The following is a 12,128-nucleotide window of genomic DNA, read 5'->3' on the forward strand; positions in this document are numbered from 1 at the left end:
GGAGGAGCGCTCATGTATAGATGACCCCATTATATTCTATAGGATGACAGGAGGAGCGCTCATGTATAGATGACCCCATTATATTCTATAGGATGACAGGAGGAGCGCTCATGTATAGATGACCCCATTATATTCTATAGGATGACAGGAGGGGCGCTCATGTATAGATGACCCCATTATATTCTATAGGATGACAGGAGGAGCGCTCATGTATAGATGACCCCATTATATTCTATAGGACTGCAGGAGGAGCGCTCATGTATAGGTGACCCCATTATATTCTATAGGATGACAGGAGGAGCGCTCATGTATAGATGACCCCATTATATTCTATAGGATGACAGGAGGAGCGCTCATGTATAGATGACCCCATTATATTCTATAGGACTGCAGGAGGAGCGCTCATGTATAGGTGACCCCATTATATTCTATAGGATGACAGGAGGAGCGCTCATGTATAGGTGACCCCATTATAATATATAGGATGACAGGAGGAGCGCTCATGTATAGGTGACCCCATTATATTCTATAGGACTGCAGGAGGAGCGCTCATGTATAGATGACCCCATTATATTCTATAGGATGACAGGAGGAGCGCTCATGTATAGGTGACCCCATTATAATATATAGGATGACAGGAGGAGCGCTCATGTATAGGTGACCCCATTATATTCTATAGGATGACAGGAGGAGCGCTCATGTATAGATGACCCCATTATATTCTATAGGATGACAGGAGGAGCGCTCATGTATAGATGACCCCATTATATTCTATAGGACTGCAGGAGGGGGCGCGCTCTTGTCCTCGGTATCGGTCAGGGTGGGCAGACTTCTTATTTCCGGCCTTAAAGGGTCCTCACGTCTCCCTCTTGCAGGAAGCGGCAGCTGAATCTACAGAAGGGGAAGCAGCTCCTGAGGGAAGGGAAGTTGTCCGAGGCCAGGGACTGTTTTTCTCGCGCCGTTAATATCACCTCAGAGATGGCCCACAATGTTATTACGGTGAGTTACATCAATGGTGAAATAAGCACAAAGTACGATGGCGCGCACTCACCACGACAATGGTGTCTATACGTCCGGGGCACCCGGAGGACATCGGGCCGGGAGCGAAGCGCTCAGAGACTACACCGGTCGTTTCACACGTCAATGCGCGCTTCTTCTGGCCTCTCAATCTAGGTCATCGCGCTGCGTCTTTTATGTCATGTGACTGTAACCATAGCAGCGAGTAAACAAAGACGCTCGACTTAAGAAATGGAAAAAGAAGACGGTGCAAGGTGAGAATCGAGAAATAGGTAAAAACATAGGAATAAGGTTAAGAGGCTTGGAGACCAATCTAGAGATGGGCTTCTATCGGATGTAGAGAAGAGGACATATCGTACGCTCATTATAGCCCAGTGGCCCTCGGACATTACATCTGATAATCCAACAGTCTCTCTCTAATAACAGTCTCTCTCTAATAACAGTCTCTCGCCACCTCTTTGACTTTGTGTCACACGTTCAAGGCCTCCAAATTTGAGGACCTTATGATCGTGACATTTTGCAAGGTGTTCTGCTAACCTTGGGATTCCTGTCCCTACTGTTAGGGCGTATATATGCTCACGGAGCCGAGTAAAGAGCTGGCGTTTTGTCTTCCCTATATAGACCCTGTTACATGGACACACGATATAATATAAAGGTCCTACATGTGATCAGTTCAATTTTATGAGAAACGCCACCTAAAGTGCAGAACTGCATATGTGTTAAACTGGCAGAAATGACAATTGCCGCATAGTTGTCCGTGAACCAATTGCTGGATTTTTTCAGAGGTGAAAGCTTTTTTTGTTTCATGTAGTCGGCAATGGATTTATATTTTCTGTAAGTTATTACTGGTTGTTTGGCTACGTCTATCAGATCTAGGTCGTTTTCCAAAATGTACCAATGTAGTCGTCGTATAGCGTTGTTGATCTGTTGGTTCATTTGAGTATTTTTGAATACAAGTTTCTTATCTTGATTTTTTTTATAGTATTTATATATCGTATCCTTTCATTTTTCTGACTTTCTTATAGGCCGAGTCTACGAGATCCGGAGGATAATCTCTTTCTAACAATCTGATCTTCAGTTCTTCAGCTTGTTGCTCATACTTTCTAGGGTTGCTATTAATTCTTTTCAGCCTAATTGGCTGGAAGCAATACAATTTTTTTTTTTTTTTTGCATGTATCTGGTGATCGCTGCGGTAGAGAAGAGAGTTCCTTGCAATATTTTTCCTGTAACCCTCGGCAATTCCTTCTGATGTGGCAGATATTTTGATATCTAAAAAATTCAATTTCAGATCCTCCAAATACGCTAGTAAATTTCATGTTCATGTCATTGAGGTATGTGACAAATTCCTTGAACATTTCTTGCGATCCATCCCAAATCATCAAAATATCAACAAATCTTTTATATACCGCGATGAATTTAGAGAAGGAATTATGAATGGAAAAATAAATTTGCTTTCAAACACAGCTAAAATAAAAAGGTTTGCATAAGTGCAAGAGATGGGCGTGCCCATTGCTGTGCCGGTTCTCTGCCTGAACCATTGTTGATTAAACTGAAAGGTGTCAACAAACTTGCCAGAGAATTCCAGGAAGCGGCGTGTAGACTGTTCACCCGCATCGTGTGGGATGCGGGTGTACAGGCTTTCCACGTCTATTGATACCAGCTGATGTGTCTTGTCAGCAGGAACTATTGAAAAAGGTTAGGATGTCGTTTGAATCCTTCAGATACGAAGGGACAGTTTGAAGCAGAGGTTGAAGAGCCCAGTCTAGGTATCTAGATAAATATTCGGTCGAGGAACCGAACCCGGCTGCATGGAGGATCGGTCCGCGACTTGTAGATTTTAGGTAAGAGGTACTAATTGGGCTTTTTGGCAAAGGTTGGAAATAATTTCTCTGCTGTATGGCGTTCTAAGACTCCTTTTTTCTGTATAACGTCTTAATAGCGATCTTAAAGCATTAAGGATTTTATTAGTTGGGTCTGTAGTGAGATGTTCATACAACGTTTCGTCTGAAAGTTGTAAATATGCTTCTTTATTGTACTGTCTGTATTCCTAATCCCCGTTATTCCTCCTTTTGTCAGCTCTAGTGACAACCAAGTTATCAGCTATCCGGTTTAAAGCTTCCTTCACCTTCACAGTTAAGTTGTTCTCTGTTTCTGGATATATGACATTTGTCGTCTCTAGATACTAGTTTGGGACAATCGGGGGGGATTGATTGTAGATGGTTTTCCTCCTGTGAATTTATCAGCTGTAGAATCATGGTGGCATAAAGTTCAGCAAGATCTCTTACAACTTGGTTACCTTGTTCATTCAATCCCTCACTCATACTGAAACAGAGTGGACCGATATTGCACGGAGAGTCGCTCTCATGTGGCTCTGGATCCAAGATTGTTTGACTTCTGTTTTTAAACAGCTTGTACAAATTTTCCTAACTGATTTGAATAGATCTATTTCAAATTGGGTTGGTTCGAACCTTTTCATAGAGTCCATAGTTTAAAGGGGGTACTCTGCTGCTCAGCGTTTGGAACAAACCGTTCTGAACGCTGGAGGCGGCGCCGGGAGCTCGTGACCTCATAGGCCCGGTTCCTCACAACGTCACACCCCGCCCCCTCAATGCAAGTCTATGGGAGGGGGTGTGACAACCGTCACTCCCCCTCCATAGACTTGCGTTGAGGAGGCGGGGTGTGATGTCATGAGGGGTGGGGCTATGACTTTATGAGCTCCCTGCACCGCCTCCAATGTTGGGAACAGTTTGTTCCAAACGCTGAGCAGCAGAGTACCCCCTTTAAGCATTTAGAAAGAACAGTAATGGTTTCAAGGGCTATCTCTATTCCAGAAATATTTTTGACCTTTTCAGGGGATAGTATTGGTGCCAGGGAACTGTTTTCCTCTTTTGTTGGACCCGGTTCAGGTTTCCTCCGCCTCTTGCGCTTCCCCCGATTAGTCTTCCTCCTAAACGGGTGACATCTTCCTTGTTCTTAGGATGGTGGTCGCTGGGGGTTTCTTTTGCGGCGTCATTGGAGGCACTAGTGTTTGAGTTGGTCGTCCAGTAGTCCAGACTTCTTTTCATTGAACCAACGTTGCCTTCCACGAAAACTACTTCTGTTATCATTATGATTCGTATCAGAAGGATTCAAACAACGTCCTAACCTTTTTCGATAGTTTCTGCTGACATGACACATCAGCTGGTATAAATAGACGTGGAAAGCCTGTACACCCACATCCCACACGATGCAGTTGTACAGTCTATACGCTGCTTCCTGAAATTCTCTGACAAGTCTTTTTTGATTCCATGGACTTTATCACCAAATCTATCTATCCTCGCCAATAACACCTTTCAGTTTAATCGACAATGGTTCAGGCAGAGAACCGGTACAGCAATGGGCACGCCCATCTCTTGCACGTATGCAAACCTTTTTTTAGCTGTGTTTGAAAGCAAATTTTATTTTTTCCGTTCATAATTCTCTCGCCAAATTCATCAAGGTATAATAAAAGATTTGTTGATGATATTTTGGTGATTTGGGACGGATCGCAAGAAATGTTCACAGAATTTGTCACATACCTCAATGACAACGACATGAAATTTACTAGCGTATTTGGAGGATCTGAAATTGAATTTTAGATATCAAAATATCTGCCACATCAGAAGGAATTACTGACGGTTACAGGAAAAGTATTGCAAGGAACTCTTCTCTATCGCAGCGATCACCCGATACATACAAAGAAATAGAGAAGAAAAGTCCAACCAGCTCACCCCGCCCGGATGAACAGAGCACGGATCCAGGTGCTGGACGGCACCCAGGCAGACAAGACAAACGTAGGGTAGGATTCAGCTCGATAAGTGATAAAACCGTCTTTATTTAAGGACATAGTCAGGAACAGCAGAGGTAACCTTCTCTTCCTGACTATGTCCTTTAAATAAAGACGGTTTTATCGCTTATCGAGCTGGATCCTACTCTACACTTATCTTAAACAAAAAAATTGTATTGCTTCCAGCCAATTAGGCTGAAAAGAATTAATAGCAACCCTAGAAAGTATGAGCAACAAGCTGAAGAACTGAAGATCAGATTGTTGGAAAGAGATTATCCTCCGGATCTCGTAGACTCGGCCTATAAGAAAGTCAGAAAAATGAAAGGATACGATATATAAATACTATAAAAAAAATCAAGATAAGAAACTTGTATTCAAAAATACTCAAATGAACCAACAGATAAACAACGCTATATGACGACTACATTGGTACATTTTGGAAAACGACCTAGATCTGATAGACGTAGCCAAACAACCAGTAATAACTTACAGAAAATATAAATCCATTGCCGACTACATGAAACAAAAAAGCTTTCACCTCTGAAAAAAATCCAGCAATTGGTTCACGGACAACTATGCGGCAATTGTCATTTCTGCCAGTTTAACACATGTGCAGTTCTGCACTTTAGGTGGCGTTTCTCATAAAATTGAACTGATCACATGTAGGACCTTTATATTATATCGTGTGTCCATGTAACAGGGTCTATATAGGGAAGACAAAACGCCAGCTCTTTACTCGGCTCCGTGAGCATATATACGCCCTAACAGTAGGGACAGGAATCCCAAGGTTAGCAGAACACCTTGCAAAATGTCACGATCATAAGGTCCTCAAATTTGGAGGCCTTGAACGTGTGACACAAAGTCAAAGAGGTGGCGAGAGACTGTTATTAGAGAGAGACTGTTATTAGAGAGAGACTGTTGGATTATCAGATGTAATGTCCGAGGGCCACTGGGCTATAATGAGCGTACGATATGTCCTCTTCTCTACATCCGATAGAAGCCCATCTCTAGATTGGTCTCCAAGCCTCTTAACCTTATTCCTATGTTTTTACCTATTTCTCTATTCTCACCTTGCACCGTCTTCTTTTTCCATTGTTAAAGGGGTATTCAAGGAAAAAACTATTTTTTTTTTTAAATATATATATCACCTGGCTCCAAAAAGTTAAACAGATTTGTAAATAAAAAAATAGAGAAATTGGGGCTCAGAGTCTTGAATATTGGATTTGAATGAAAACGTTTATGAAGTATATGATATAAAATTGTACATATAAGTAGAATATACTGGAGACACTGCCGTCTCCTAGTACGCGGCGGCAATATGAAATGTAAAACCGCGCTTTTGTGCCAATTTCCGATCCTCTATACAGAGGGCTCGCAGCTGGAGACACTGCCGTCTCCTAGTACGCGGCGGCAATATGATTTATCAAACAGCGCTTATGTCTATAGTCAGAATGGGAACCTTATGTGGTTAGTGCTGGTCGTTGGACGGGTCCTGGTCCCTGGATGCTCAGCAGCCACAGGTATGCAGCGGCAGAAGTGGGCTCTATGGGTACTGCAGCGGTTGTCCTGCTGGCAGTGATTCTGGGCCGGCGGCCTCCTAGTGGTGGGAAGTAGCACCTACTGTCAGGGGTTGATTGACAGATGTGGTGAATCTTGAGAAAAAGCTTATTCTTTGATGAAAGATGATGTGGCACTTAGAATAAGGGAATGAAGCTTGACGCGTTTCAGGTCCTCCTTAGGACCTTTCTTCAGCAGCAAAAATAATTGTAATACCCTTAGAGGTCATTTGGTGGATTATATATCCATTACTCCTCCTTTTTTTATGATGTCACATCCAATTAACAAAAATGGGATTCATGGAAGAAGTGGAAAGGGTAGATAATTGTCACTATAGATGGATCGAGTACATTCATAGATAGCAGTAAAATATCAGTAAGTGTCATTGTGGTGAGAATTATGTCCAACTACAAAATCCTAGAATGGATGATATATCTGTAGTGTATTAGAAGATTGTTCCTAGTGAATGTATGAAGGATTTGGAGGAATGTGGATCTGTACCCTCCATTGTTTATTATGTATTTGTATCAATTTATCGGAGGGAAATGCGGATAATAACATGGAATATGGGAATTATGATGAGTGAAATATAAATAGATGGAAAATGATTGGAAAATAATGAATATGTCTACAAGTGACCGGGGATGAGGGAAATGTGTACAAACTGGATGGTCGGTGTATTCTGTGTACACTTTCTGATGCGTTTTGTATATGAAAAGCGGATTGAATGTTTCGGATTTATATGCTTGAGTGATGAATGTGATTACCGAGACTACAGAAAAGTCATTTTAAATAGGGAAGTTAAAATTTGTGATAATTATAAAGAGTTTTATTGTAGGGGGGGGGGGGAATAAATATAGAGAGATAGATAAATATATGAGAGAGACCGTGAGACCGTCACTGCCCGCTTCACTCCCCCTGCCTTTCCCGGGGTCTAGAGCCCTGCTGCCGCCACTTCTCTCCCCCTGCTATCGGCACCGCTGCCCCCATTGCCTCCCCCTTGCCTGGTTGTATAATTACCTGTTGCATCTCCTTCGTCGTTGCTATGCGCTGCGCACTCGTCATTGCGCCGCGCAGCGCATAGCAATGACGCAGGGGACTCACACCGGAGGCCTGAAGCAGCGCGGACCCGATCCCGGCAACAGGTAATTATACAACCAGGCAAGGGGGAGGCAACGGGGCAGTGGCGCAGGTAATGGGTGCCGCTGACCCTTCTCTCCCCCTGGCTATAGGCGCCGGCAATGGGGCAGCGACACAGATAGCGGGGGGGGGGGGGGAGAACGGGCAGCAGCGCTGATAGCAGGGGGAGAGAAGGGGCAGGGGCACCGATAGCAGGGGGAGAGAAGGGGCAGCGGCACCGATAGCCAGGGGGGAGAGAAGGGGCAGCGGCGCTGATAGCAGGGGGAGAGAAGGGCTGGCAGCAGGGTTCTAGACCCCAGGACAGGCAGGGGCAGAGAAGCCGGCAACGGTGGCGGTCTCTGTACCTGCAAAGCTGCTGCAGTTCATTGATTTAAGGCGCCCGCTTTAAATAATTGAACTGCAGCGGCTTATCGGCGTATAACACTCAGGTAGACTTTAGGCTAAAAATTTTAGCCTAAAAAAAATGCGTGTTATACGCTAATAAATACGGTATGTAAAAAAAAATATAATTGAAAAGTCTTTTTTTTCTTGTTGTGGAGATATGTAAACATGGTGTAGATATTTGTGCATTATGTGTTTCGGTCTCTGTGAATATCAGGAGAGAGGGGTCCCGACCAAGGACACGACGGAGAGCACAGCCAAATGCCGGTGGGTCATCGGAAGGGACCACCTCCTAATCTAAAAATCCCAATATTTCAATTTCACTATTGAGTCCTTGGGGAGTTAAAGAGTGGAAGTCAAATATTTTCCTGGACTCTGTGATCTTTCACGCTGAACCCCCTTAGAATCGGCCCCCGTAGCGTGCCACAGCTGTCACACCCCCTCCATAGGCTTGCATTGAGGGGGCAGAGCGTGACATTACACGGGGGCGGAGCCGTGACGGCATTATGCTCCGTCCCCGTGATCGCCAATAATCGGACCTGGAGCAAGCACATTCTGGGGGCTGATTCTAAGGGGGTTCGGCATGGAAGATCACGGGGGTCCCAGCGGTCCCCTATGCTTTGGTGAGGGGATAAGATGTCTTAGCGCCGGAGTACCCCTTTAACCCCGTAAGGACCAAGCCCATTTTCACCTTAAGGACCAGGCCGATTTTAATTTTTTATTTTTGCATTTTTGTTTTTTCCTCCTCGCCTTCTAAAGTCCATAACTTTTTTTTTTTTTTATATTTCCATCTAATTGTACTTTGTGATGAAACCTCTCATGTTACCATAAAATGTACGGCAAACCCCCCCAAAAAAAAAAATTTTTAGGGAGGAAATTTAAATGTAAAACACAATTTTGCACATTTTGGAGGGTTTAGTTTTCACACTGTACAATTTACGGTAAAAATGACGTGTTCTTTATTCTGTGGGTCAATACGATTAAAATGATACCCGAGGCAGATACTTTTATATTTTTGTACCGCTTAAAAAAAATCTCCAACTTTTTGTACAAAATCAGTCATCTACAATCGCCCTATTTTGAACACCTATAACTTTTTCATTTTTTCCGTATATAGGGCGGTATGAGGGCTCATTTTTTTTTGTTCCATCTGTACTTTTTTTGGATACCACATTGGCATATATAAAACTTTTAGATTATTTTTTAATAAAATGTGACAAAAAAGCAGCATTTTTGGCCATTTTTATTTTTTACACTTTTAACCCCTTAACCCCTTAAGGACACAGCCCATTTTCACCTCTAGGACGCAGCCCTTTTTTGCACATCTGACCACTGTCACTTTAAACATTAATAACTCTGGAATGCTTTTACTTATCAATCTGATTCCGAGATTGTTTTTTCGTGACATATTCTACTTTAACATAGTGGTAAATTTTTGTGGTAACTTGCATCCTTTCTTGGTGAAAAATCCCAAAATTTGATGAAAAAATTGAAAATTTTGCATTTTTCTAACTTTGAAGCTCTCTGTTTGTAAGGAAAATTGATATTCCAAATATTATTTTTTTTGGATTCACATATACAATATGTCTACTTTATATTTTAATCATAAAATTGACATGTTTTTACTTTTGGAAGACACCAGAGGGCTTCAAAGTTCAGCAGCAATTTTACAATTTTTCACAAAATTTTCAAACTCGCTATTTTTCATGGACCAGTTCAGGTTTGAAGTGGATTTGAAGGGTCTTCATATTAGAAATACCCCATAAATGACCCCATTACAAAAACTGCACCCCCCAAAGTATTCAAAATGACATTCAGTAAGTGTTTTAACCCTTTAGGTGTTTCACGGTAAAAGCAGCAAAGTGAAGGAGAAAATTCAAAATCTTCATTTTTTACACTTGCATGTTCTTGTAGACCCAATTTTTGAATTTTTACAAGGGGTAAAAGGATAAAATTTATACTTGAATTTGTAGCCCAATTTCTCTCGAGTAAGCACATACCTCATATGTCTATGTAAATTGTTCGGCGGGCGCAGTAGAGGGCTCAGAAGCGAAGGAGCGACAAGGGGATTTTGGAGAGTACGTTTTTCTGAAATGGTTTTTTGGGGGCATGTTGCATTTAGGAAGCCCCTATGGTGCCAAAACAGCAAATAAAAAAAACATGGCATACCATTTTGGAAACTAGACCCCTTGAGGAACGTAAAAAGGAATTAAGTGAGCCTTAATACCCCACAGGTGTTTCATGACTTTTGCATATGTAAAAAAAAAAAATAAAAAATTTCACTAAAATGTGTGTTTCCCCCCAAATTTCACATTTTTGCAAGGGTTAATAGCAGAAAATACCCCCCAAAATTTGTAACCCCATCTCTTCTGAGTATGGAGGTACCCCATAAGTTGACCTGAAGTGCATTACGGGCGAACTACAATGCTCAGAAGAGAAGGAGTCATATTTGGCTTTTTGAGAGCAAATTTTGCTCGGGGGGCATGTCGCATTTAGGAAGCCCCTATGGTGCCAGGACAGCAAAAAAAAACGACATGGCATACCATTTTGGAAACTAGACTCCTTGAGGAACGTAACAAGGGATAAAGTGAACTTTAATACCCCACAGGTGTTTCACGACTTTTGCATATGTAAAAAAAATAATTTTTTTTTTTACCAAAAATGCTTGGTTTAGCAAAAATTTAACATTTTTAAAAAAGGTAATAGCAGAAAATACCCCCCAACATTTGAAGCCCAATTTCTCCCGATTCAGAAGACACCCAATATGGGGATGAAAAGTGCTCTGCTGGCGCACTACAGGTCTCAGAAGAGAAGGAGTCACATTTGGCTTTTTGGAAGCAAATTTTGCTCTGGGGGCATGCCGCATTTAGGAAGCACCTATGGTGCCAGGACAGAAAAAAAAAAACACATGGCATACCATTTTGGAAACTAGACCCCTTGGGGAACGTAACAAGGGGTAAAGTGAACCTTAATACCCCACAGGTGTTTCACGACTTTTGCATATGTAAAAAAAAAAATATTTTTTTTACACTAAAATGCTTGTTTTCCCCCAAATTTTACATTTTTACAAGGGATAATAGCAGAAAATACCCCCCAAAATTTGTAACCCCATCTCTTCTGAGTATGGAAATACCCAATAAGTGGACGTGAAGTGCACTGGGGGCGAACTACAATGCTCAGAAGAGAAGGAGCATCATTGAGCTTTTGGAGAGAGAATTTGGCCATGTGCATTTCCAAAGCCCCCCGTGGTGCCAGAACAGTGGACCCCCCACATGTGACCCCATTTTTAAAACTACACCCCTCACGGAAGGTAATAAGGGGTGCAGGGAGAATTTACACCCCACTGGCATTTGACGTATCTTTGGAACAGTGGGCTGTGTAAATTAAAAATTTTATTTTTCATTTTCACAGACCCCTGTTTCAAAGATCTGTCAGACACCTGTGGGGCGTAAATGCTCACTGTACCCCTTGTTACATTCCGTGAGGGGTGTAGTTTCCAAAATGGGGTCACATGTGGGTATTTATTGTTTTGCACTTATGTCAGAACCACTGTAAAATCAGCCACCCCTGTGCAAATCACCAATTTAGACCTCAAATTTACATGGTGCACTCTCCCTTCTGAGCCTTGTTGTGCGTCCCCAGAACACTTTGCGCCCACATATGGGGTATCTCCGTCCTCAGGAGAAAATGTGTTACAAACTTTGGAGGCTTTTTTTCTTTTACCGCTTGTGAAATTTTAAAGTATGGGGCAACACCAGTATGTTAGTGTACAAAAATGTTTTTTTTTTTACACTAACATGCTGGTGTAGACCCCAACTTTACCTTTTCATAAGGGGTAAAAGGAGAAAAAGCCCCCCAAAATTTGTTAGGCAATTTCTCCCGAGTACGGCGATACCCCATATGTGGCCCTAAACTGTTGCCTTGAAATACGCCAGGGCTCCAAAGTGAGAGCGCCATGTGCATTTGAGGCCCAAATTAGGGATTTGCATAGGGGTGGACATAGGGGTATTCTAAGCCAGTGATTCCCAAACAGGGTGCCTCCAGCTGTTGCTAAACTCCCAGCATGCTTGGACAGTCAATGGCTGTCCGGAAATGCTGGGAGTTTTTGTTTTGCAACAGCTGGAGGTTCCGTTTTGGAAACACTGCTGTAGGATACGTTTTTCATTTTTATTGGGGGGGAAGGGGTGGTGGGGGGGGGGGGGGGGGTCAGTGTACGTGTGTATATGTA

The 12,128-nt window shown here is 42.6% G+C and overlaps 1 protein-coding gene across 1 annotated transcript in view; it reads left to right on the forward strand.

The window, feature by feature from the left end:
- LOC130303813 (exonuclease 1-like) overlaps positions 1 to 12,128 on the forward strand; it is a gene marked incomplete at its 3' end in the record, with an annotated part of 72,608 nt that overhangs the window by 12,922 nt on the left and 47,558 nt on the right. Inside the window, exon 4 of the mRNA XM_056551860.1 lies at positions 876 to 999. Within this exon, the coding sequence (XP_056407835.1) occupies positions 876 to 999 (124 nt within the window). The remainder of the gene's footprint in view (positions 1 to 875; positions 1,000 to 12,128) is intronic.

The sequence above is a fragment of the Hyla sarda genome, unplaced genomic scaffold, assembly GCF_029499605.1.
Source record: "Hyla sarda isolate aHylSar1 unplaced genomic scaffold, aHylSar1.hap1 scaffold_1248, whole genome shotgun sequence".
NCBI lineage: Eukaryota > Metazoa > Chordata > Amphibia > Anura > Hylidae > Hyla > Hyla sarda.